This window comes from Durio zibethinus, chromosome 10, assembly GCF_047325235.1.
Source record: "Durio zibethinus cultivar Kanyao isolate XHJ-2024 chromosome 10, ASM4732523v1, whole genome shotgun sequence".
In the NCBI taxonomy this organism is placed as follows: Eukaryota; Viridiplantae; Streptophyta; class Magnoliopsida; order Malvales; family Malvaceae; genus Durio; species Durio zibethinus.
The window spans coordinates 27,625,290-27,650,284 of record NC_143171.1 but is presented as its reverse complement, the minus strand read 5'-3'; the positions used below and the strand labels follow the sequence as shown (position 1 = coordinate 27,650,284).

The following is a 24,995-nucleotide window of genomic DNA, read 5'->3' as shown; positions in this document are numbered from 1 at the left end:
TCCAACTGATAAAGTTAAAGCTAAAACCAAAATTTTAAACAAGATCTTTCAATTTCAGACACTAAAATGAAATATTTACCCAAATCAAAGCAGAAACAATAATAATATTAATATTAATCAAAGCCAAACCAAAACGCTTCAAGCCTTCAACAATACAACAAATAAAACAAAAAGGGAATAAGTCTAAAACACTTACTCAGACAACCTTCCTCTGCTACATTTCTAATGTATATATAATTCCAGCAACAACCTTCCTACCTAGCGTAAGGATGATACCAGCGACCTCTAGTTAGACCACCATCGCCACCACCTCTATTCCCGGGGAAGGAACCCTCATCACCACCTCTATAGCCACCACGACCAATGCCACCCGGCCCATATTCTCCATAAATATCAGTAAGGCCTCCGTAGCCATGTTCCAAACCATAGCCTCTATAGAAACCTCCTCTGGAGTATTCATGATAGGGTTCTTCCCTGTCTAACTTCATGGCACCACTATACCCTCCAATCTGACCACCTTCAACACGCCTCAAGAATTCCGAGGGCTCTCCCCTATATGGCTTCATACCACCACCAAATTCAGCTCTTCCACAATGATCTGAGAATCAAGGGATGGCTCTCCCCTATATGGCTCCATAGCACCACCATGGCACTTGAACCGAACAAATTCTTGTCCTCCATGATGACCCGAGTATTGAAAGGAGGGCTCTCCCCTATCAGGCTCCATTCCACTACCATATTCTTCATAGAGATCAAATTCAACTCTTCCACAATGACCTGAGTATTCGAGGAAGGGTTCTTCCCTGTACATCTCAATACCACTGCAATGTCCTCTATAGCCACCAAATTCAGCCACATCATATCCTGCTTGACCAGCAGCTCCACCACAGTAAGGGCCACTGCCACCTGATCTGTAACTAATCATGTCAAACCTTTCATTAACACATCCATCATAAGAATCTTCAAACCCATCATAGGCATGCCCAGAATCACAATGCAGCTCATATAGGGTTGGCAGAGGAATCTGTTTCTTTGGCACCCTCTTAATCTCCACCTAGAAGAAGAGTAAAAGAATATGGGCCTAAATTATCTGCCAGTCATTTTAGATTTTGTTAACTGATCAAAAGCGCATCCACATTCTAAGATGTTCCAATTAATCCTACTCTTGGACTAGCAAGCGTAGTTGATTCTGTTAATTTTACAATGAGAAGCTGGCTTTGCAAGACTTCAATTACAACCTTATGGACTGGTGGTCATCATCATTATGTACAAGACAAAGTGGACATTGAAAGAAACTGTCAATTCTCCATCAACAAGCATTTATTCAATTAATACATGTCTCTACACTATTACAAGTCAAGGAAGTGTGGATTATGAGAAGAGAGATGGAAACTGTTGATAACAATGACAAAGAAATATAACAAATGCAATGAACTTAATGAGCACTCTGTTCACCTGAGCTCCAGCCAACTCAACCTTGTTTCCCTTGGCCAGGAGGTCATCAACTGCTTGCTCAGTGTCAAAAGTAATATAACCAAAACCGTAAGAACCACTGGTGGTATGATCCTGCATGACCTGGAATTCCTTGACATCTCCAAACTGTGGAAAAAAGTCCTTGAAGTCATCTGGGCAATTGCAATAAACATATCAGTGCTTTTCAGCAAAAAAAAAAAAAAATAAAGAATCAAAATCACTTTTACAAAATTTCATCAAACATCAATTTGATATCCTGCTAGAAAAGGAATGCACACAGAAAGAGATCACCTTCAGACACTCTTGATGGAATTTGACCCACAAAAATCTTCTTAGTCTTGAAATCTTTTGTTCCTATAGCTCCCTTCAGTATTGTTCTCTTAACCTCTACCTAGAAGACACAAAAGTATGCCAAATGTCAAAAAAATAAGTCAATAACTAACGAAGTAACTTATGATTTATGGTTAGGAAAGAAGAATAATCAACTCAACATTGAGTCCTATGTTACTTGGACTCAAGAGTGGGTGTTGAATATGGGTACATGTCCAATACGGGCAAGTTAAATTTTTTCTAAGTTTTTCCTTATATTTGAAGGGTTGGATCCCTGTTCGCATGAACTTTGGAGTAACATAGATTGAAACCAAACTTGAACCTTACTTATTTTCCATTAATAATATGAGTTTCCTCAATAACTTTATCAACCACAGAAGGATCTGCATAAGTCACAAAACCAAATCCACGGCGTTGCCCTGTTTCTCTCTTCTTCATTATTACAGAATCCACAATTTCACCATATTTAGAAAAATGCTCAAGAAACTGTGCTGCATAAATGATTATTGAGATCAAATTGGGTGATAAAAAAGCATTGCCCATCATTATTAACAATATTAAAAAATCTTTATAGTTAAAGAACTAACCAGATGTTGTGCCTCTTGCTAAACCTCCAATAAAAATTTTGCTGCAAATTTGACATGTTGAAAAAAATTATAAAATACTTTTAAAATAGTCAAACTAGAACCTTCCTTGTTCAAGAAGCATAATAAGTAATGTATTATTCTTCAATCAAAAGTATAAGCCATTATGCAAATATGACTAAGCAACTGTAAACATAAACTTAAATTCTAAAATAGATTTCTATTTAAGATAGGTCAAAATGCTTAAAACTAATTAGTTCCTTGGAAAGGCATAGATGGATAGAAAAGAAATTAAGAAAGAACCTGTTTTCCCCACATTTTCTTTTAATTTATGATCACTTTATTAGTTAACCAGACAAAGTCTCAAGAATTTTGTTAAAAGCTGAAATCACAAGTTGGGGATGCTTCTATTTTTTATTCATTAATCTTTTTTTCAATCATCAAGTAATGGGCAAAGTAAATTTAAAAATTATCCTGCACTTTCTCCTCAGTTTATCAGAAAGACAGAAACCAATCAAGCTGAAAGAGATTTACCCAAGGAGTTGCTCCATATTTGGTCTGAGGCAGAGACTTGTCATCGTTTGTATGGTTCAAAGGTTTAGAATCATTAGTTTCTAAACCAGGTATCATCGCATTGTCTTCTGGTTCCAAGGATTCAGCAAATAATAACAGCTTAATACAATTTGGGGGTAACTCAAAAACAACAAAGTCTTCCGTCATAGTTGCTCCCATTCTTGCCAGATGATCTGCACAAGAATTGCTTTCTCTGTTGATTTGGCAGAGCCTGTGATTAGGAATCAGCTCAAGTAATGACCTGCACTCCTTAATAATAGGGCCTAGTGTATGGGAATCAACCACTTCTTTACAGATTAGATCCAAAACAACCTGCGAGTCTATGTCTATAATAACATTGAAACGTTCTCGTTTCACTGCTAATTGCAATCCATCCCTAACTCCCCAAAGTTCCGCATAAGTACTGGTTGCTTGGCCCAATTTTCTAGAGTACCCCACAATCCATTGCCCCTGATCATTTTTTATAACACCACCAGCTCCTGCCTCTCCGGAATTAGCAGCAGAAGACCCATCAGAGTTGAGCTTGAAGAATCCCCTAGGAGGAGGTTTCCATCTAGTAGAGACCTTATGCAATAGAATCTATCCATTCAAAGAAATCAGCAAAACACAATCAACAAGAATTTATTCAACTAAAACAACAAATGTGAATTCCATTCACCTGCAAACCTCCAGCCAGTCCAACCTTGTTCCCCTTGGCCAAGACATCATCAACTGCTTGTTCCATGTCAAAAGTAATAAATCCAAAACCATGGAAACAATCAGTGCCATCATTATCTCGCACAATCCAATGTTCCATGACCTCTCCAGATTGTTTAAACAAGTCCTTAAACGCATCTACCCAACGCGACAAACGAATTAGTGCCACTTAACACAAACAAAAACAAACTTTTTTTCCAATTTCAACATTACCTTCAGACAGTCTTGAAGGAATTCCAGTAACAAAAATCCTTCTAGTCTCAAAATCCTTAGTCCCAACAACTCCCTTTGGTATTGTTCTCCCAATATCTACCTAAAAAACTCCCCAAAAATCACACGAAAAAGGTCAATTAACAAAGACAATAACTCAATTATCAACTAATAAAAATAATTAACCTTTATTACTGAGATTAAAGTTGAAGCTTACTTGTTTTCCATCAATTACATGAGTGTCCTCAATAACTTTGTCAATTACAGAGGGATTTTCATAAGTAACAAAACCAAATCCACGTGGCAGCCCCGTTGTCGGGTCTGACATTATAACAGAATCCTTGATTTCACCATATTTACGAAAATGCTTGAAAAATTGTACTGCACAAATGACCGTACAAAGAAAAGGAAGAGATTGAGAAATTTATTCAAGAAATAATTTTTTAAAAAATACAAAATACTGACCTTTTGTTGTTTTTATTGATAACCCTCCTACGAAAATTTTGCTGCAATAATAAAAATAAAAAGTGTATATATTTCAGTTTCCCGCTCTTTCTCAGAAAACAAACAAAGGCAAGAAAGAGAGGAACTTGCCCGGGGCTTCGTCTCGCTCCTGTAGGAATGGAATTATCGTTTCGCGTCTTCATGGATTTTGAACATAAGTGAATTAGCAGAGTTTCAAAGAAGAGGGAATAAGAAAATACTATACTACTCTCCGCTTTGCTTTTCCGGCGGAGGGAAAAAAAATTAAGGTTAAAGGGTATAAAACTCAAAAAAAATAATAATAATAATTTAAATTTATAATATTTTATTACAATTAATTAAATATTTAAAATTTTATTTTGAATTAATTAAAGTTTTAAAATGTTAATTAAATGAAAATAAATTTTTAAATATTTATTTTTATTCAATTAAATTTTTATTGCATGAAAATAATTAAACATTTTTTCTTAAAAAATTATAAAAATAAATATTTAAATTTTTAATTAATTACATAAAAAGAATGGAATAATTATTAATTTTAACTTAATAGTTTTTTATTTTTTATCAAAAATAATTAAATAATAAAAATTTTATGGTAACATTAAGCCCAAAATTTTCTCTTGAAGTGTGACACAACTTAAGATATGATAAACCCAAAATTTGTACTAAGAAACTTGTGATTTCTCTTTTGGCCAATAAGAAATTGAGTTCATTTTTTTCCATAAAATTTTTTTAATTTACGAACAGAATTAAAAATTTGATACATTTTTCATTCTTTTAAATTAATTTTTATTTTTAATATATTTTAAAACATATGTGTCACCCATAATTTTTTTTAACTAAATTAATATCGTGAGTGAAATACACCGAACTCAACAATTTTAATATCTATATAAATAAATAATATAGATATAGATGAGAAAAAAAGAGTATGGAGGGAGAATAACATCAAGCAAAAGGATGCATTTGCTCAAAATCATTCAATTAAAGAGATTTGGTCCTCCTTTGGCCTAAGTAAAAAAAGAGACTTGCTCTTCACTCTTAAACCACCACAACCGGCAATACGAGAATTCGAGTGCAAATTTTTTAACACTTACAACCAAATGACAGATAAGAACTTCAGCACATGGTCTTCCAAGGTCCTGTTGTCCAGTCCAGCACTTTTTGAGGTTGTAAGTTTGCCTATATATACATGATACAACAAAATTTGGCAAAGCTTTTTGCCACATTCTAACTTCTAAGCACAACAACAAGAAGAAATGGAGAGAGAGAGAAAGAGTACCAATCACCAATCGATGGCAAATGATAGATTTAGTACGTGTTCTGAGGATTAAACCTCCTCCTACCTTCCCGCTTGTAGTATGGAGTTTCGTCTATAGTTCTTCTCACATAATCGACAAAAGGCTGAGGTGTTCGTGGAGATTGTTCGTTGAGAAGAAGGGGACTGCTCCGCTCAGGTGTGACAGGTGCTGCTATGGGAGGAGGAGGAGGAGTAGATGGCGGCTGAGATCCAAGAGGTCTGTCCAAGAAACATAGAAAGAAGACTGCTGTGATTATAAATAGAGCAAGACTTCCAAGAACCTTGGCCCAAAATGAAATAGTAAGAGTAGCTTCTGATTCTGCTCTTTCATCCGGTTCATAGTTAACATCCACTTCTGCTCTTTGACCTGAAAAATAGAAACAACAGATGAGAAGGCATTCATCATGATCGTCATAATAATCAAACCTGGATTCAAGACTATGCCGACCGCTGGATGGGAGTGTGACAATAATTTTATCCTTGAATCGCTTGGCACTTATCACTTTTACCTGAAATTGCAAATAAAGTAAATCAAGAAATGAACAGATTGGAGTTTGAAAACAACATAGCTGCAAAATAGTTCATTCCCTATATCATAATTTTTAAATTAGCTTTATGAAACTCCAAGTCTTATCTACAACTTACAGAAAGAAGATTTTGAACCATTATATACTATTTTCCTTACAGAAGCATTTTTGAGTCTGCAATTGCTCAATTCAGAAGATACACTGCTTTAAGTGTTTTAGATGGCGGAACAAAGCAAAATGACTTGAAGCAAGGAATTTTATCACCCTTGCCACTTAGCTAAGACCATGTGTCTGAATAAATTTATTCTTACATAAGCAATAATGTGCAATCTCACCTCATATTGTACACGGCTACCAACACCAAATTCTTCTTTCTGGATAGGATTGATCATTAACAAATCTTGGCCACGCCAGTGGATTTCAACATCTACATAGATTGACAATGAATAGAATGAGATTTAACTGACAAATGGAACTGTGGAATGCATCAGAGGCATGTAAGCACTAGAAATGGTTCTGGCATCTGGAAGTAGGGAGCTGGAGAAGGCGATGCACAACAATCATCTTTTGCATCAGCAAGGTTAGCGTACAATGGTTGATGTTATAAGATTAAATAGAAAATCCGTGAAAACAGAAACTATTGGACCTTTTGAAAAGCCTAATAAAACAGGACTTCTAGAAGGTTAATTATCAAAACTGAAATATGTCAGACATGAATGCCACGCACAACAATCATCCATCAATGACCTGTGGGGGTTCTCTTAGTAAATATAAGTCCTAGCATATATTGGCTTACTCAAAACCTTTCGCGCATCTTTTTACACTTAAGTAGAATAAAAAGGAAACCCCGTATGTACCTAATCAGTTTCTAAAGCTGATGACCCAAAAAATCAGTTTCCAAAACTTAAAATTATGGTCATTTTCAGAAAATTGCTACTTCCTCTTCCCCACCACCGCCACCCTTTCTCTCTCTTCATTCAGATATATTAATAGCCTTAATACACTCATTTTCACTCTACAGCCACCAACTGCTAAGTCCTTGGGGATGTATCAGTAAACTTGCATTATGTCCACTCCTTTAGTCCATATAAAAAGAGCATAGAAAAAAGGGGGAAGGGGGTAGCATAGGACGTCAAGATAGGAGATGAAAAGAAAGAGAGAGTGTGCCCGAGTCATCTTACCTGTGTTTCCCAAGATGGTTATGATAGTCCTGTTTGAGTCTGGTGTCAGATTCAATTGCTCTATAGTCTGAAACACAAAACATTTATGAAGTCATCCATGATCCAAATCTGTGTTTAATGCAAGCAACTTTTTCCAAAGGGACACAAGAAATGAACTGAAACAGTACATTCAAAATATAAACCCAATACTAATATTTCACCAATCTTATGGCACAGACAGAAAGATCAAGGGAATTCAACATAATTTTACCAGCCAAAAAATTGAATGAATACATAACTCATCAAACAATTACCTTTCCCATTTGCATTATGGAAAATCCCCCAACAAAGAGTGCAGATGCAGATGCAGATCCAGAAACATGGCTGTGTTCTTTCATCGAAGCATTGATGGAGACATATATATATGGTTTCATGTCCTTCAACTTGGGTATAGTGCGCACTAAATGCTCAGGAGAGTAAGGAAAGAACAGGCAAAATGAGTTGCTAGTATCAAGATCCATCCATGGCTTTGCATAGCTGCAGTGAACAAAACCATTATAAATAATATAATTATTATATGCTAGATCAAAATTCAAACTTGGCATGAAAGAGAGAGAGAGAGAGAGAGAGAGAGAGAGAGAGAGATAGATACCCAACAAAAGGAGGGTCTACCCTACAGTCATATGGGGCTTCTTTACTGCTTCCAAGAATGCTGATCTTGTCATTTGTATCACTGGTGTATCGTAAGAGATGTACATTAAGAATTTTGCTTATTATCATTATTTGTTTTGCTCAAAAGACACAATGGGTAAAATAACCGTTAATCCTTCACACGGAAGAACAAGTCCCATGATTTATACGCAACATACTTATACCAAATATTATGGTTTCATAAAAATGTCCCATATGATTTCTTTTAAATCAATGAAAATTAAATTTCAGAAAACGAGAAATAAATATTAACTTAATTCTAGGTTAGCAAATGCTGTTTTGATGAGATGTACACTCTCACAGAGAATCTACCATCCATAGAATAAAGCAACCAACTGGATTAGTTTGTATCACACTGAATTAAGAATAAATCATAACAGGGACATATGGAGATTACATTTACAGATACATTCATATCGTGACTAAGGGAAAGTAGAGTTTTTAATCACTTCCCAAAGAAAGCTTATTCCAGATCAAAATTATTCTATATTCATTTGAACAATGTACTAATGTCATTATCTCAGAAGACACAGATGATTATCATGCTTCTGCTAATCTTTAAAGTTGGATTTGCCATTAGTTGTCTTCTTCACCACTTAAAATTTTATAATAACTCTCAGCCACTGATACATTAACCACAGAGTCAGGCTGCAAGCTGGCATAACACACTTAAAAAGTATTAACTAATACACAAACCTGAACTTCACAGAGAAGCTATATCCTTGAGAGGGAAAAGGAACATTTGTCAGCATCTCCTTTGGAGCATCCACAACAAGAGTGCTTCCAGGTAGCACTGTGACTGTTGTTTGCAGCTTGACACCGGAACTTTCAAAAGAAACTACTCAAATAACAAAAATTATACCAGTTGAATGGCATCTCAGTGATCAAAATAAAAAGGGATGAAATATATGCCACATCAATTTTCTAAAAGCCAGTAGATTTAACAAAGTGAAAGATACTATTAATGGTTATTTAGTACCTTGGGTTGAACCCTCTCCAACTGCTTCCGCCTGTCCAGATCGTGTGTGTAAAATCATAACACTTTCATTGGCACTATGCCAGTGACCTGAAGCTTGATCATCAGAACCTATCACATATGATAGACAAAAAAACAAGTATTAGAGGAAAAATAATAGATTCCTTACTAGAAGCAATATTCCACCATAAACTACTCACCTACTATACTGAAGTTAATAGAACTCCCTTGGTGGAGTACTGGATTTTGCGGATGCACATGAGCGCCAACTGAAATCTGAAGAAATAAAGGCTAAAGCTTAGATAAACTGGAGAGAAGCTATTGGAAAATACAAATGAAAAGATTTTGGCCAAAGTAAAAAGCTTTTCATATTGCAATAGAAGTGATGGATTTGAATAAAATGCATGTCAGAACAAGGCCTTAGGTCTTTAGAAAATGCTCAAAGAAAGTTTTATAGCGATCATGAACAACTAATTGTAGTTCATGCACACACACACAGATACATGTTGTGCAATGTTTCATCTGACAAAAATATAGCTTGTGGTTCAGAAAAGGGAAGTAGGTACCAGCATATAGTCTGACTTCTGTGGGCGATTGTCAATTGATACTCGTAGAAGAGCTCTACCATGTCGCATTGCCTTCAAGCAGAACCATATGATTAAATGATATTGCTTAAGGTAAAATTGTTGTGCATTTGTATGAGATCTTTTACACAAATGAACTCTATATGATAAAATACAGCAATAGAAATAAAAAGAATAAAATTGCTCTATTAGCCACCCTAAGTTTTGAATTAATCTCAAGACACTAACAGACCTTGAGATGAATCGTATTGGTATCACGGGTATCGTTAATAGAGGCTACATCAGGATAATTAGTTTCAGCAAAATGGAGAATAACATTAGATGCTTCATAAAAGGGATTTCCTGGCAAAATACAACACCATAAGAGAATATCAATTAGGATCTAAAATAGCAGCATGCAAATAATTTAACTAGCATGATAACAATGATACCTAGAGCATCAAAATAGCTTATTGAAAGTTCAATTTCTGCACCAACAGCGAGATCAATTGCATGGATCGGAAACTCCTTGTTTGTTATTCTTATTTGCTCCACCTAAAAGGAATACAGAAGCTCTACTGAGTTTAAGAATGAACTTTTAAAATGTAGAATAAATCTCAATAGAAGTGATGCAAACATCAGTATTCATCAACTAAAGGAAAAGAAAAAAACAAATAGTAAAAGGATCAACCCCCAATATCAAATACATTTTACAGAAAACTACAAAGTTATCAAGCTATAGACTAAATAGTCAAATGAGCTAACATCAGCCAGCTTATGACAATTGCTTCTTCTATGATGGTTATAAGGAAAGACAGACAATTTATGCAAAGAGAAATAAAATCATTTTATAAAATGATAATGCAACATGTTTAGACACTTTTGTTTAATATCTCCCTCCACCATTGCATGATGTGATGGCAATTGATTAGTCTATGTAACTTAGCTGGTAATAAATACAAATTTAAAAGCATGTGGTCATAAGGAAAGACTTAATTTATGCAAAGATTAGAAATAAAATCATTTTACAAAAAGATAACACAAACATGTTGAGACACTTTTGTTTTCCCTCCACAATTGCATGATGTGATGGTGATAGATTAGTCTACGTAACTTGGTAATAAATACAAATTTAAAACATGTGGACAGTAACAATGTTTGACAGTCAAAAAGAGAATGGAAAAGGAGTATTAGCTGCTTGCTAGATATCTTAGTATTTAGGAGGACATATAAAAGGTTGTAAAAATACCTCAGCAACCCGCACACAAGAAGCAATCTCAGTTCTTCCAGTGATGCGATCTTTTGCCTGAATGCAAGCAAGATTATTGCTATCTTTTGTTTTTATTTTGTCCCCATCAATAGAAACAGCACGCTGTGAAATTTCCGTCACTTCATCCCAATTTCTTAACAAAGAATAGATTATGTTTCCTTTGCGACTCTGACTATCTCTTTGCCCATGTGATTCTGCTGATGAAGGCAAAATGCTAGATGTGGTATAATGGGGAGGAAGAACCCATGTGATTGGAGCTCCAAGTGCCAGGGGAAGATCAGACACCACCAATAGTGAGATAGATGCACTGTAAGTCCTCGCCCCCAAGTGTGAACCAGAAGAAATAAAGTCACATGAGAAAGAAACTGCAACATTCGTCCTACCAGGGGCCCTGGATAAGAGAGATAATTGCTCATTTGAAAAGCGAGTGTAATTGGATAGTTTGGTAAGATCAGAAAGAGATTCAACTTGCCAGCATTAATTCTAATCACTCAAAGATTAGGAATCTGAATGAAGGGGCCATTGAGGCTCAGTGGACATGCCTTAAGCATTACAAGAATGTGCCTATAAGTTTCAAATCATGTCAAAATCCATAATAAGCCCTAAGCTTGTCTTTTTTCCTAATTTCAGCTATAAAACTAGATTGCCTATGTCTTGACCATTGTTGTTCGATTGAGCAAACCACACAGAATATTATCTAGAATTATCATTCTCCAGACCAGCCTCCAATATGTAAGACCAAATTTCACTACTATAAGGAGGCAAAAAGGAAATTTTTCATGATTGTCTTTTCTATTCCTAAGTCATTTTGCAAGAGTTAGGACTTAATAGAATCGCTATTCTAATTTCAATCTATAGTTATATTACAAGGGAAATTCAGAAGAATACAGCTATGTTGACCTTATAGAGAAACCAAAAGGCTTTAACTTAAATCACATACCTTCACTTAAAGACAACATCAATCTAAAATTTCCTTAATAAGTTCAAAAAACCAAACAAATTTGGTGCAAACAACATTTATAAATTATTCATCATATGAATAAGATGCAGCATTAACTACTCAACCACAAGCACTCAAAATCAAGCAAACTTTAATAGAGGATGCCTCACAGTGAATAATTTTTCCAACCTTCCAAAATTTTTTTTAGAAAGACGATGAAATTTCCAGTGCACATCACTTCCCAGGGTTACTGTATCACCTGTATCTATTTGACGAGGCCAAAATTATGTCCATACTGTATCCATTATATTTTTTTATGTTTTTTAATCAGCCAAGACTTATTGGTTGCATGAAGTGTGGTAAATAACACAAGAATAATAATCAGTTTCTGTAATGTAAAAGAAACATAACCTAATTTTCATTAAAACAAGTATACCTTCCATACAAGACATTGATAAAACTAACTTCTTCCTTATCCACATAACTGCAGCGCCGAACTGCCTCCGAACCAACAAGTGGGACCCCAAACTTCAACACCTATAAAAAAAATTCAACAAAATACAATCAGATGATAAAATAATAAATCACAGACAAACACAATTCTACAGAACACTTAATTCAACCTCTTCATCTTCTATAGTCCACTTGTAATCTTTGCAAAGCTCATAGAAAGAAAATAAGTTTCCCTGCAGATACCAAAACTCAGTCAAAATTCAGAAAGAAATAGGTAGTTGATTGAAATAGTTCTTCAGTCTCTCAATACTTGCCTCAGGAAATAAAGGATAGATTGGTGTTTCATGGCCAATGGCAAGGTGTTCACTTTGCACATTCAATATGGCTGAAGATGGTACTTCCACTTTAACATTGCCATATGCTTGACAAATCATGCCACCACCATTCCCATAAACTGTGGCAACCAAAGTCTGATGGTAATAGCAAAAGACAAATCTAAATTAAAAATTTTATAAACTAGTTTGTTAAGGGGAAAGTCAAGTACTAGCGTTTTGCTGTCTCAGTGATGAAGCTGGTGATAAGTATTTGACCTTCATAGAATTTTAAATGATGAAGTTTACCAACAGAACTAGTTTAAGACATTGTGGCACGGGCAGTGAGTCCATTTTGTATAACCCTATAAAATATGACCATGAACAGCTGACAAAGACTTGTTAGGAATACGCATATATGCTCTTGCAAGAGCAGCTTATGAGCACTCAGTTCATTTAGTAAGATTGCAGATTCCAAATGAGATTTTTCCACTTCTATTTATGGCAGTTGAAAATTAAGAGAGAGGGGGAAGAAACAAAAGCAAACATTGAGAACCTAAAGCATCTACAACAAAGTAATGTTCTAGTAACTGTTAGTATAAAAATTCAACAGTGTCCACCCAAAAGAAGAGGTCCCCATTCATAATAAACCAAATCCATTAAATTGGACCATCTACTTTATTTAAACTTGAAAATCCTAATTCCTAAGTGCTTAACAAACTAAAGCATCATTAAAAACAATCTTCATGAGGGCAAAGTTAAAAAGTTAGGCACCATCGCATTAAATTCATAGATAAACAAAACAGTTGTTATTTTAAGTATCAGATCCAGATGAGTATAATATCTCATATCTTACAGTGTTTCCAGGTGAAGTTGCAGTCAATTGTCCTGAAGTTTTGTGAACTGCTGCGATAGCATCATCTATACTTGTATATTCCACAAAGGCACCAATTGTTGGACCTCCTTCTATAGTGAGCTAAAAGCATGAAAAATGCATGTGATATTAGATACAATTAAAAACATGAAAAAAAAAAAAAAGAATTAAATTTCCAATATAAAAGGAAAGGAGGTGCAAGGAGTTTAGGGGAAGAGGATATGAAGCTCAAGAAGTACTGTCACAGAATAACATGATATATATATATATATATATAAATAGAAAAAATAAAGAAATAAAGAAAGAAGCATACCAAGTAAGAGGCACCAGGTACTAGGAAAATTTTAGGTGGGTGAATTGTTGGAGGGGCATAAACTTCAACCTTTATAGCTTGACTCAATATTTCATGTCCAGAATGTTGTCTAGCACTAACCTGTTATCAAGATCTATCTTGAAATTTATGCAACCAAACTCTTGATAGAGAAATCTCAAGGAGTCCCTAGGAAATGATAACATTAAAGATATTGGTACAAGGATAAAATGACTTACATAAAGAGTTGTGATTCCAAGATGTTTTGCCCTAATTTTGAAAGTCTGTGCACCAACGTATCCACCAGCATAAGTTGAGATATCATCCTTGTCGAAAAGTTCAACTATATCATCCTCAATATGCACATGAATATTCATGTATGCGTACTGCAGGAAAGGATCCCATCAGGGTAATAGAAAGCACAAGAAAATATGATTTACGTGTGGATGCATGGACATAGACACATCAGAAACCTTTACTGAACAGGGTAAACTGATATGTACAAAGATATATTTCTTAATGCAAAAGATTATATTATGAGATACATTGTCAAAATATTAAGTAGAGTACATATCTGTTACTTCTAGCATAACCATAAGGATGTCATAGAAGGATCCCATGCATGGGAGGACAACAGATGCATTTCTTTACAAAAGATGTTAGCTATGTACATGTGTACCCAAGATTCAGTTGCACTCACTTGGCTAAATACCCAGAACACTTCCTACAGCATTTAGTCTAGAACATGTTTCCACAAAAGATAATCTGGAATTTATAGCTTCTGGAGAATGATAAATGGAAATCATTTCAAACCTGAGAAATGTCAAAAGTGCTTCCATCATCAACCCCAGCCATCAGACCAACTGACTGTGAACTTCCTTCCTTCAAATATCAAATTACCAGTTAAAAAGTACTTATCTGGGTTAAAAATGGGGAAAAAGGATCAACTAAGTAAATGGTACAGTGAAGAATCCACCATAAGGCTTATCTCTTCTCCAGACATAATCGTAATCCATTCTATATCTGCAACTTGGACCTGTAATGTCACCATGATAAATTATGAGCAAATTGAGATATCAAACATGAAGTATCATCAGTAGGAGAATGCAGAATTCTTGGCATGAAGAAGGAAATAAGTTCTTCCAAAAACAGCATGATATAATTTCAACCCAGCATTTCATTTCAAAAAGCAAATGGAAGAAACTTAAATTGATCCAAGTAATTACTTTACATGGATGAGCCATGATAAAGATTCGAAAATCATAGATCCACATGTTTTTCTAATTAAAACAGGGATTCAATTATAACTGAATTTACAGGTCTTAACTTACATAAAACACATCTCTGTTCTAGACAACAAAGTAATGTGTTTGGGTAAGTTGGCTTTACATAATTTTTCAAATGTGAATAGCACCAAGTCACCAACATCCATGGAAAGGGATTTCCTTCAGACTTTCCTTCAACTTTGCCAAATACAGCCTAAAAGTTACTTTAAATAAATAAAAAAGCATTTTTATTTACTGTAGCATAATTGAATCTTATACAGTAAAGGTCAAATATATTATGTATTCCTAATTACTTGGGGACTGAAGGTAAACCACCTACTTTCAGGAGCAATAATTATTTTAAGTACTCCAAATGAACTTCTCTTTAAAGTATCTACATTGATGCATGAAATTTTTGGAAAAATTAAAGGATTTTCATACAAGATTCCCACAAATTACCAAAACATAAAGCAGGAATAAGATGGAGTAAGAGATTACCACAACAGAAGCTGCAAGGTTAGGAGCAAGCCCAATATCATAAACTGTCACAACTGCAGTCCCCAGGCCTTTAGGTGATAACATCAGTTGCATGCATTGTAAACCAGGTGGAGACTGAGTAACTTCAACCACTTGAGAATCATTCACAATTGTTTCCAAGAAACAGCTCCCTCCAGTAATTGACAAATTTGCCTAAATGGAGAAAGTGACATTTATAAATGGCCAAATTTACAAACGAAAGCACAAACAGAGTGTACTTATGCTGGAAAACAAAATTAAACCAGCAGGGTTAGTTTGAAAATAAATTAGGCTCACAAGGATTAAAGATGTGCTGCTTAAAATGTGGAAACCCGCACCCAACCTGCGAGGTATTGTCCACTTTAACCCGAAGGTCTCACAGTTTTGCCCCACAAAAGGCGCCTCACAAGTTTGGGATTAAATCTCAACTTATACACCATACCATATCCACACATTCTTTCAATGTGGGGTTGGGGGCATTACAATTTCCCCACCTTTAAAGCTTGACATCCCTGTCAAGCTTAGTCCACCCACTGGACCAAGATCACACCAGAGGTTGGGATTCTAGAGGTGGCTCCCCACCGTATAGCACTTAGTAAATCCCACAATGTAACACTTAGTTCCCATCGACTGGTGACAACTCTGATACCATTTGTGGAGACCCGCACCTAACATGCTAGGTATTGTCCATTTTGACCCAAAGGTTTCACGGTTTTATTCCACAAAAGGCACCTCACAAATTTGGGATTAAGTCTCAACTTATATATCATACCATATCCACACATTCTTTCAACGTGGGATTGGGGGCATTACACAAAATCCTTTACATATTGAGGTACCGTTAAACATTGCACTCACCGAACATAGTTATAATCATCTAATCTAAAACCCTATTTTCCCCTAAGTTCAACTAAGGAGCAACACCATAATTAACAAATAGAAAGGAGATCGAACAAGACAGTAAATCCTGTTAAGAGCCTTAGAATAAGTAACGATGATTACATAAATGTTGTTAGTAGCACAATGTTCTTTTCGAATGATCAGTATGATAAATTAAAAAGGAGGCTGATATACTGTGACTCGGACTGGATAGAACTGTTAAAATTGGTGGTCTACATAGATAGCAACAATATTACAATATCCCCCAGATTTTACCATTCATCTTTTCCCAAGTACTCAAAAAGACATGGAAAGATTAAATTTATTTTGCGATTAAGTCATTGATGGTTTTAAGCATCAGATGGCATCAGATATCCATTCACTTACTCGCTTATTGAAGGCCTTAAGAGCAAACACTGACCAAGAATCATCTACTAAATTCCAAATGTAGCAAATAGCCAGGGAACCAAAGTAATACTCTAATCCAAGCTAATCATTGGTCATTACATATGCAAAACCATAATCCTCATAAAATTTCAAATGCAGAAACTAGCAAGTGGACCAAAGCAACAGATTATTCCAAGCTAATAATTAGATCTGCAAAAATGTAATGGCCCAGAAACCAGAAAACCAAGATAGCCAATGACCAGTTTGTTAAAAAATTAAATGAAAATATGGCAAACAAGTTTACTGAAGGCAAAAATTAGATTCATTTGCAGGATTTCCATTCTTCAATTATCAAACTCCATAAGATATATATATATATATATATATATATATATATATATAACCTTTAGCAAAAAGGTAAGAATAGGTGATACAAAAAGATTATCAAATGTTTCTCAAGCAAGCAATGCATATCAACAATGATCAAATCAGCTTCAAAAACAATGCAAACCCGAAAACCAAGATAGCCAATGACCAGTGTGTTAAAAAATTAAATGAAAATATGGTAAACAAGTTTCTTGAAGGCAAAAATTAGATTCATTTGCAAGATTTCCATTCTTCAATTATCAAACTCCATAAGATATATATATATATATATATATAACCTTTAGCAAAAAGGTATGAATAGGTGATACAAAAAGATTATCAAATGTTTCTCAAGCAATGCATATCAACAATGATCAAATCAGCTTAAAAAACAATGCATACCACATCAACATCATCAAACATGTTTCAAAAGAGTATATGTAATACATATTCATTTGAAAACAGCAAATTATTTAAGCAGGATGGTGCTAGATTCTACCTTAGCATCAGGATTGAAATATAACAAATTGAACTCTGGACTGACTCCTAAAGTTGAAACGAGCTGCAAAAGTTAACAAAGCAAAATATTAGAATGAATTTTTTATCCAATGTTAAACCCCCCAAAGAAAAGATAACATTAATAGCAATTGAAAAAAGAAAAGGAAAAAAAGAAAGAAAGAGAGAGGATGAACCAAGCTTGTCAGAATAGATTCTTCATAGCAGGAAAAATGGCAGAGGAGGTATTTAATGAATATTAAGCAACAAAAATAGGAATATAAACCTGCCAAAACGGCCTACCTCTAACCTTGCAGCATCTGTAGAACTTTCTAGCAATTTAACAGAATAATTATCAGCCATGGAACTCCCAGAAAATCCAGTAACAGTGGCACGGACAACACACTGAGAAAAAAGCAATTAAAATCTCATTTTATAACAACTTAACACATGATGAGAAGAAAAAAGTCACATCCAGTATTGAATACTTAAGGAGGGAATAAAAACGACTAAAAGGCCAACCATCTAAATAGTATAGAAGTTATAAAATCCTACTAAGCATATTACACATCGGTGGAACAAAAATGTCTATTGACATAATTACAAATACCAACAATGAGAAGAACTAGATGCTAGCAAGAATCCAAATTGTCAAATTTGTACAACCTCTAAGCAAAACAGGTAAAATAGTAGATCAGGAATATTGATGTAACACTCATTATGCCCCAAGAATTATTACACAAGTGATGACCTGATTGTTAATCAGTTCAAACCAATATTAGATACTGAAAGGTTGCAAAAACGTAGATATGTATATCAGCAACATCTATTTGAAGCCAATGTGAACCCGAATGTATTTTTTCCATGTTTAACAACTTTAAGATATTATTGCAGGGAGTTACTACAAATATTTTGTGCTGTGATATCTTTGCTTAATTTAAAGAGTATTATCACAGTTATATTTGAGTGCATCCACACTTTGCTCAACCTCCCCCTCCCCACTTTGATAAAGAACTCCCACCACTTTCCCCCTTAAGTAAAACAACATGACACATAACATCCAATCCTTCACTAACCCAGATCATCACTAAAGGAAAAATATCCTTACAATTTCTAGAGAGCAAAACATATTGAAGAAAAGTATGAATACACAAATAATGGTGGAAGGACAAGGACTACATATAACCCCATAACTTAGAATGCCTATTCCTACACTGCTTAAAGAATTGCATACAACAATGAAGCATCAAACTCTCCATGCACTTCCTGAAGGAAATTAAAGCTATCCTTAGAATCATCTTAACAAGAAATGATGCCTTTTTCAACTGTTAACTATGGCAAAGATGTTTCTAAGCGTAACTAAAAACCAGAACTAGAAAGGAATAAAAAATGTCAAACATCATGGCAGTACCGATCCTGATTCATTTTGCAAAACCAGAAACCTCTCCCAACCACACTTATTAGAGCTCTCTGAATCATAAGCATGATCCCAATAAGCCAGACTGTCACAATTGCCTAGTTCCCACTTCAAGCACAGTGAAGACGAGTTTGCAAAAGGATCTCCAGAGGTACTAATGCTAACAGCAGCCACTCTTATTGTTTGCCCATTTGCCACAGTAACAGGGGTGACATGAATTCGCCCTGGGCTACGGTCAGCTTGAATTGCAGTCTGAATAACATCTTGATTATTAACTGTGGCATCAGCCAAAATCACACAACAAGATTAAAAGGGGGAATTAAAAAAAGAGGGGCGGGAGGAATTGAAGGTCATATTTCACATCTGTCCAATGTAAATAATAATATTTACCAGGTTCATCCGCTATTACCACAATAGAGGAAGGAAGGCTGCAAGCAAGAGACAGTGAAACTTCCGCTATTGCAGGAAGAGGATGATCGTCTCCAACCAAATTTCCACGTTTAAAAACAAGTTTCTGAACAATTTGAAACCATAAAAGCAAATATATCATGATTCTGGATTAGACAAAGCACGACGTAAGAAAAGAAATTATGTGTATGGACTTCAGTTGAAACTCATAAAGGGCCTTCCAGGAAATAGCATAGAAGCTTACATAAGTCCCCAATGTTTGGCATAAAACTCTGTACAAGCCGCCATGGCTGCTATAAATATGAGGCTTATGAACCCCATTATCATGTGCATGTTCTTCATTAAAAATTTCCACTGTTTCCATGAAATCAACACCTTTATCCCACCTTTCTGGTCCTCCATGAAGCATGACATCTAACTGTGTTCCCGGGACAAGATATAACCTATCCAGATCTTCTAGTTGATTAGCAGCGTCTGATTTAGCTGTATTAACCGAGTAACCACCAAACTGGTTCCCATCACCTGCCTGATGCAGAGTAAGTGGCCTGTATGCTGCAATTCTGGAAGTTGCCTTTAAAACTATGGGCCCACTAAAAGAAGGATCAAAATGAGGATATTCTTTTGAAAATGTTGCATGCAGCAAAGCTTGACCAGATGTAGAAGCATATACATAAGTCCATGAACATGAAGGACCATCTACTAGTGCATGGAGTTCCGAATTTTCTTGCTTTTCAAAGACTGGTGCCTCTCCTGTTGCATTGGTAACAATGAAAGACTCGCTTCCAGCTTTCCACTTTATAAAGGAATGAAATACATCACATCTAGAAAAGTAGGCACCTGCAAATGGCAAGTCAACTTCAACAGGAGAGATTGCATAGAAGAAAAGAAATTTCCAAATGATTCTAGAATATCACATAACCATTTGATGCTTTCATTGTAACAGCAGCAGGGAGATTTGATCCTACAACAGTTTCAACAGGGAAGTTTTGCAACATAACCATAGAGGAAGGAATTGAAACTTCAACCACCACCTGTTAAAAACATTACAAATATAACTTCAAAAGAAAACTTTAACTAATTAAGGAGCATGTGAAATTGGAATATTTTACAGGGTATAAAATGAACAAGATAATATATGTTTTAGAATTTTAAACGTCACTGACAAAAGCAGCAGCACCGCATATGCCACAGGATCTTTATCAATTTTATGCTACACAAGGACCTTTGCCAATCATGAGAACAAAGAAAGCAGTAGAAGAAACAAATTCCATTACCTCATCATAATTGAATGAGTCAAAACTTGACACCACCTTCACTGTAGCTTTACCGGGCTTCTTAGCCTGGACAACTCCATAAGCAGTGATAGAAACCACAGTCATGTCTGAAGAAAACCATTTGTAGTCACTGGCAGCTTTTGCACAACCTATAATAGCATTGAAGCCCATTAAAAGATGTTAGAACTTGGAAAAATAATTTCAAAAGTTGAACAGGTAAAAAGCTACCAACCTCCAGTAGCCTTTAGCTCCATCTCCTGATATACAGCAGGTGCCCAAGGAAGGAGAATAATTTGAGATTTACCACCAACTTTTTCCACGCTAAATTTTACTTGATCACAAACAATCACCTCTTGCACAACCTTGAGAACCTACATAACAAGGCCAACAGAGATCAATGCAGATAAGAAAATCAAAAAACAAATTGATGCCCTTTACGATTTTATTTCTTAAAAGAATAAGAAGAAAAGAAAACAAGAAAGTAAATGACATATCACCTCCTTGGTATCAAGATGCCCATTAAAATAAACTAATGAGGTTGTCAATTTCCCCAGTCCCTCTGAAGTTGCTTTTAAAATTCTGGCACTCCTCCGGCTGTATCTGGATGCAATAGGTTCTAACACTGGGACAATCTTCCAGTACCCAGATTGGTTGTCATAAAACTCAATATCATCATTCTGCAATGCAGGAAAGGAAGTCTGAGTGGAAGATAACCAAGAAAATAATAACTAATTAACATACAAAATTACACTAGCAAGCTAATAAATGACAATGACAACAAAATCTGTAACCTAAAAAATCATTGACCCTTAAAGCATAACCAAATGGAAATGAAGAGGATAAAAAGGAAAACCATTAACAGAAGAAAGTATGAGAACCTAATTACCAAGCACATCAGTCAAAAAAGTTCTTGATGTTATCAAGACAATACAGTTCACCAATATCACTGCTAAATGGCAAAAATAAAAAAGCCATAAGGTACCTCTGTAATGTAGATTTCATGTGCATAAGGTCCCTGAGAAAAAACCTTCAGTTGAATGAGGTATTGTTTTCCAGAAACAACATACCAACGTGCCACAGATGGAATGGGTTCCATTCCCTCTACTGGTTCGCCAGAAGTAGATAATAGTGATATGTACAAACACAAGGTATCTGGCAAGACCACGTTAAGAGAAGACAGTTGACTATGGCCATCAACTCTGGTATCTTCAACAATGACAGTTGTTTCACCCAATGTTAGCGCATGAGTTACACCCATCATAGAGTCCACTTGAGCAATTGAACGGTTTGAAACAGACCAGCGATGATGTGGAGATGGAAGAGTTACCTCTGCAAATACCAGTGGAAAGATACTTAAGACTTTTTCTAAGAACATCAATCAAATGAAACAAAAACAGCCAGTTTACTCCATATAAACTTGATAGCATTAAGAAATTCCGATCAATTCAATGACTAGAAAGTGTTAACGAAGGGATTCAAAAAAGAAAACCTTGATGAACAGTCCCACGGATAACCTTAAGACTATAATGAAGGGTAGCATTAATGAGGACAAAAACAGGTGAAGGTGGATCTAGTGACATAGCTTCTGCTACAGTTAGAACAATCTTATCATCCATGCCCTTTAACGGTGGCTCAAGCAACTGTACTGAAACATTCTCATGGCCAATGTGAATACCTTTTACCACAAATAAATCAGAAAATACACCCTGCAGCACATGTCACAGCATAAGCTTCAACATAAACGCAAGAGTACATGACACCTCACCGCTATCTGAAATGTACCATACAATTACCTTTTCTTCAAGTTGTATCTGGATATTTAAGTCACCACACAATCCACCACAGTCACTTAGGGGAGAATCCTTCAAAGGAACATGCACAAGGTGATGATCTGATCCACTAGTTTTAGGCATCAGCTGCCACATGAACTGTAAACCCACCAACGACGAAAACACATTGTCTGCAGTGAAAGCAAAAAGCAATGTAGAACATAATGCTAAATTTGATACTTGTCCTACTTACAATTTGCCTCCTAAAAAGTTGCTAAAAGCAAAATCTTAATCAACAAACAATCAACTAAAACCTAAAATCTAACAACAAAGTAACATAATCGGTCAGTAGAAAACTAATATCATGCATTTTGTTATTCTTAAATTACATTCTTTTTTTAATTCCTAATTCAACAAAGCAACAACCAAAGTGAACATTAACCTATTTTTTGTTTAAATTACCTTCACTATCAAAGGCACGAACGCGGAGCGTTGCGAGTCCATCAAGATCAAGCTTAATAGAATTATGAAATATTTGAATTCTATCAAAATTATCAATGAAAACTTTGCACCGAATCACGTTTCCAGTGTACACGTCACTAGCATAAACGGCTGTTTCTTTTCTACCGGAGTACGGCGCAATCGATCGCAGCCGTGCACTTGTCGAGCAATGATTGGTGACATTATATTCTGGTAGAACTGATAAAATCTCATGATGATCCCACGACCTGCAAAAATAAATAAATAAATAGTTATACGTATTTGTATACGGTAAAATGTACGTATTTTTGGAAAAATGTATTGCACGGCAAAGGACCATTTGAAGCAGCCGTCGCTTCCTTGAAGCCGGTATTCGACGGGGTTTGTCATTTTTGGAGGTAGAAGTATGTTGACGTCAGCTATGTGAGGACCAGAGCTCATATGCGACGTCGTTACGGTCACCGCCGTTAACGAAACCGTTAAAATTAGCCAAAAACTGAGCCGAGTCATCTTTAAACTCAAAATTTTTGCTAACGCCAGAGCTATAGAGGTTGGCGCATAGTAGAAATCTGGTGACAGTTGAGCTCTGTGAGGAAGAAGGAAACGGGAGAAGAAGAAGCCCTAACAAGAAGAGAGGTTTATTAGGGGTTTACTTTGAAGCGGGAAAAGGCGAGCTGTGGGTTCACGTGGCGTGAGAGGATTGGTGGTAATGGGAAAGAGAGGTCACTTTATATTTTGTTACCAAAAATGGATTGTGCTTGTCACGTGGTTTCCGGGGTTATCAGGGTGTTTGTCGTTTTAATTTTCAAGTGCTTTAATCTGGTCGTCGTTTTGTTGTGAAGTTACCGTCCCCGCTCTTTTCGGAGTTGACCAAATTGACCAGTTGTAAAAAAAAAAAAAAGGTAAATTTTGTGTTTTTATCATTAAAAATAAAAATATGGATAAATAAAATTTTTTTAATTTTACAAATGAAATTAAAAAAATTAAGAAATTAATATTTTATTATTTTTTTAATATACTCAAATATATATATCATTTGATTAATTCTAAAATTTTAAACTTTCATTGACAACAAATTAAATAATTTTTTAAATAATCATTAAGTACTAATTTAAATTTACATTTAATAAATCTAAAATATAATTTAAACTAAGTTATAAAGAAAATAAATACTCAAAAAAAATCCAAACTGGTTATTGTTAATGGATTTTTTAGTTTAATATCCAACTTTATGCAAAGTTGTAGCTTTTAAATCCTTCAAAGTGGGAATATTATTTTAATCATTATGAAATTGGAATGCAATTTTAATATAAAGGTAAAAGGTAAAAAAGCTTGGCTTTATGAAAGTTGAGAAAAGGTAATTTGATGAATCTTAAAAAGATTAGATGCTATTAAAGGCAAAAAAAATAAAAATAAACTAAAGAAATAAATTATGAATAAAAGGCTAAGATGCTTAATAAGCCACTATCTTAATTTTTTATATATTTTTTTTATTTCTTTCTTTTTAAATGCAACAAAACTGATTTCAGCATGTAATGTTAAATGTGCCAATTAATAGAAAAAATAAACTGAAAAAATATAAAATGAGCCTTGGCCAATAGTATGTTGCCACGTGTCCCAATTGTGGACAGATTTTGGGCTCTCTTTTGGGCTTTTGTGAGTTTCTTGGTTTAGGTTCTGCTGGGCTTTTAATTTGTTTGGGTTCTTAGAATTTTTGGGTATTCTCTTTCCAGATTAAGTTGGGTTGAACGCTTAGTGTATCTATTAGCCTAAAATAAATTCCGGTTTATTTGACAATGTGATGAAAAAAAAAATTGTTCATATCGTTCTAGAATTAAACCCTTATAGTTAGGGATGGCAATTCAATTCATCTACAGTAAATTTTGACTCGATCTCATAAGATTAATTTTTTTTAATTAAATTTTTAATCAGATTAAATCGAATTATATTTTAGATAAATTCATTCTATTCTGATTTAATATATATAATTTTTTT

General features: G+C 34.9%; 2 protein-coding genes across 6 annotated transcripts; both read right to left on the bottom strand.

The window, feature by feature from the left end:
• Positions 1–89: 89 nt before the first annotated feature.
• On the bottom strand, positions 90–4,752 carry LOC111293441 (uncharacterized). 2 transcript variants are annotated; one of them, XM_089767088.1, is made up of 9 exons: positions 4,461–4,723; positions 4,332–4,372; positions 4,084–4,247; positions 3,870–3,969; positions 3,619–3,794; positions 2,922–3,539; positions 1,765–1,864; positions 1,456–1,625; positions 90–1,054 (listed from the first exon to the last, which is right to left on the bottom strand). In XM_089767088.1, the coding sequence occupies exons 1-9, from the start codon at positions 4,511–4,513 to the stop codon at positions 563–565; spliced, it is 1,914 nt and encodes a 637-aa protein (XP_089623214.1). In that variant the 5' UTR covers positions 4,514–4,723; the 3' UTR covers positions 90–562. The 2 variants fall into 2 exon arrangements, with proteins under 2 accessions (XP_089623214.1, XP_089623215.1); XM_089767089.1 differs by having other exon boundaries at positions 912–1,246; positions 4,461–4,752.
• Positions 4,753–5,297: 545 nt separating this feature from the next.
• EMB3012 (embryo defective 3012) lies at positions 5,298–23,702 on the bottom strand. 4 transcript variants are annotated; one of them, XM_022884672.2, is made up of 36 exons: positions 23,338–23,635; positions 22,983–23,248; positions 22,545–22,711; positions 22,241–22,457; positions 21,734–22,080; positions 21,249–21,428; positions 20,984–21,122; positions 20,752–20,900; positions 20,397–20,508; positions 19,722–20,314; positions 19,460–19,583; positions 19,064–19,344; positions 17,956–18,057; positions 17,657–17,719; positions 15,508–15,699; positions 14,721–14,780; positions 14,558–14,626; positions 13,984–14,130; positions 13,748–13,867; positions 13,417–13,536; positions 12,564–12,719; positions 12,420–12,482; positions 12,233–12,333; positions 10,836–11,247; positions 10,039–10,141; positions 9,840–9,949; positions 9,590–9,661; positions 9,224–9,299; positions 9,027–9,134; positions 8,744–8,885; positions 7,989–8,069; positions 7,651–7,873; positions 7,358–7,424; positions 6,512–6,603; positions 6,098–6,158; positions 5,298–6,016 (listed from the first exon to the last, which is right to left on the bottom strand). In XM_022884672.2, exons 1-36 carry the CDS (start codon positions 23,508–23,510, stop codon positions 5,661–5,663), a joined length of 5,844 nt encoding a protein of 1,947 aa, XP_022740407.2. In that variant the 5' UTR covers positions 23,511–23,635; the 3' UTR covers positions 5,298–5,660. The 4 variants fall into 4 exon arrangements, with proteins under 4 accessions (XP_022740407.2, XP_089623216.1, XP_022740408.2 ...); XM_089767090.1 differs by lacking the exon at positions 7,989–8,069 and having other exon boundaries at positions 23,338–23,702; XM_022884673.2 differs by lacking the exons at positions 22,241–22,457; positions 22,545–22,711 and having other exon boundaries at positions 23,338–23,633.
• Between the last annotated feature and the right edge of the window lie 1,293 nt (positions 23,703–24,995).

Excerpts from the sequence above, each read along its gene's own strand:
- EMB3012 (XM_022884672.2), bottom strand. The coding sequence starts at position 23,510 with ATGACTCGGCTCAGTTTTTGGCTAATTTTAACGGTTTCGTTAACGGCG. Across the intron at positions 14,781-15,507 it reads ACCTTGCAGCTTCTGTTGTG|GTCCAAGTTGCAGATATAGA; the intron begins GTAATCTCTTAC and ends GTGACATTACAG. Across the intron at positions 11,248-12,232 it reads ATCAATGTCTTGTATGGAAG|GGCCCCTGGTAGGACGAATG; the intron begins GTATACTTGTTT and ends TCTCTTATCCAG.
- LOC111293441 (XM_089767088.1), bottom strand. The coding sequence starts at position 4,513 with ATGAAGACGCGAAACGATAATTCCATTCCTACAGGAGCGAGACGAAGC. Across the intron at positions 4,248-4,331 it reads ATCAATAAAAACAACAAAAG|TACAATTTTTCAAGCATTTT; the intron begins GTCAGTATTTTG and ends TCATTTGTGCAG. Across the intron at positions 3,540-3,618 it reads GACTGGCTGGAGGTTTGCAG|ATTCTATTGCATAAGGTCTC; the intron begins GTGAATGGAATT and ends TTGAATGGATAG.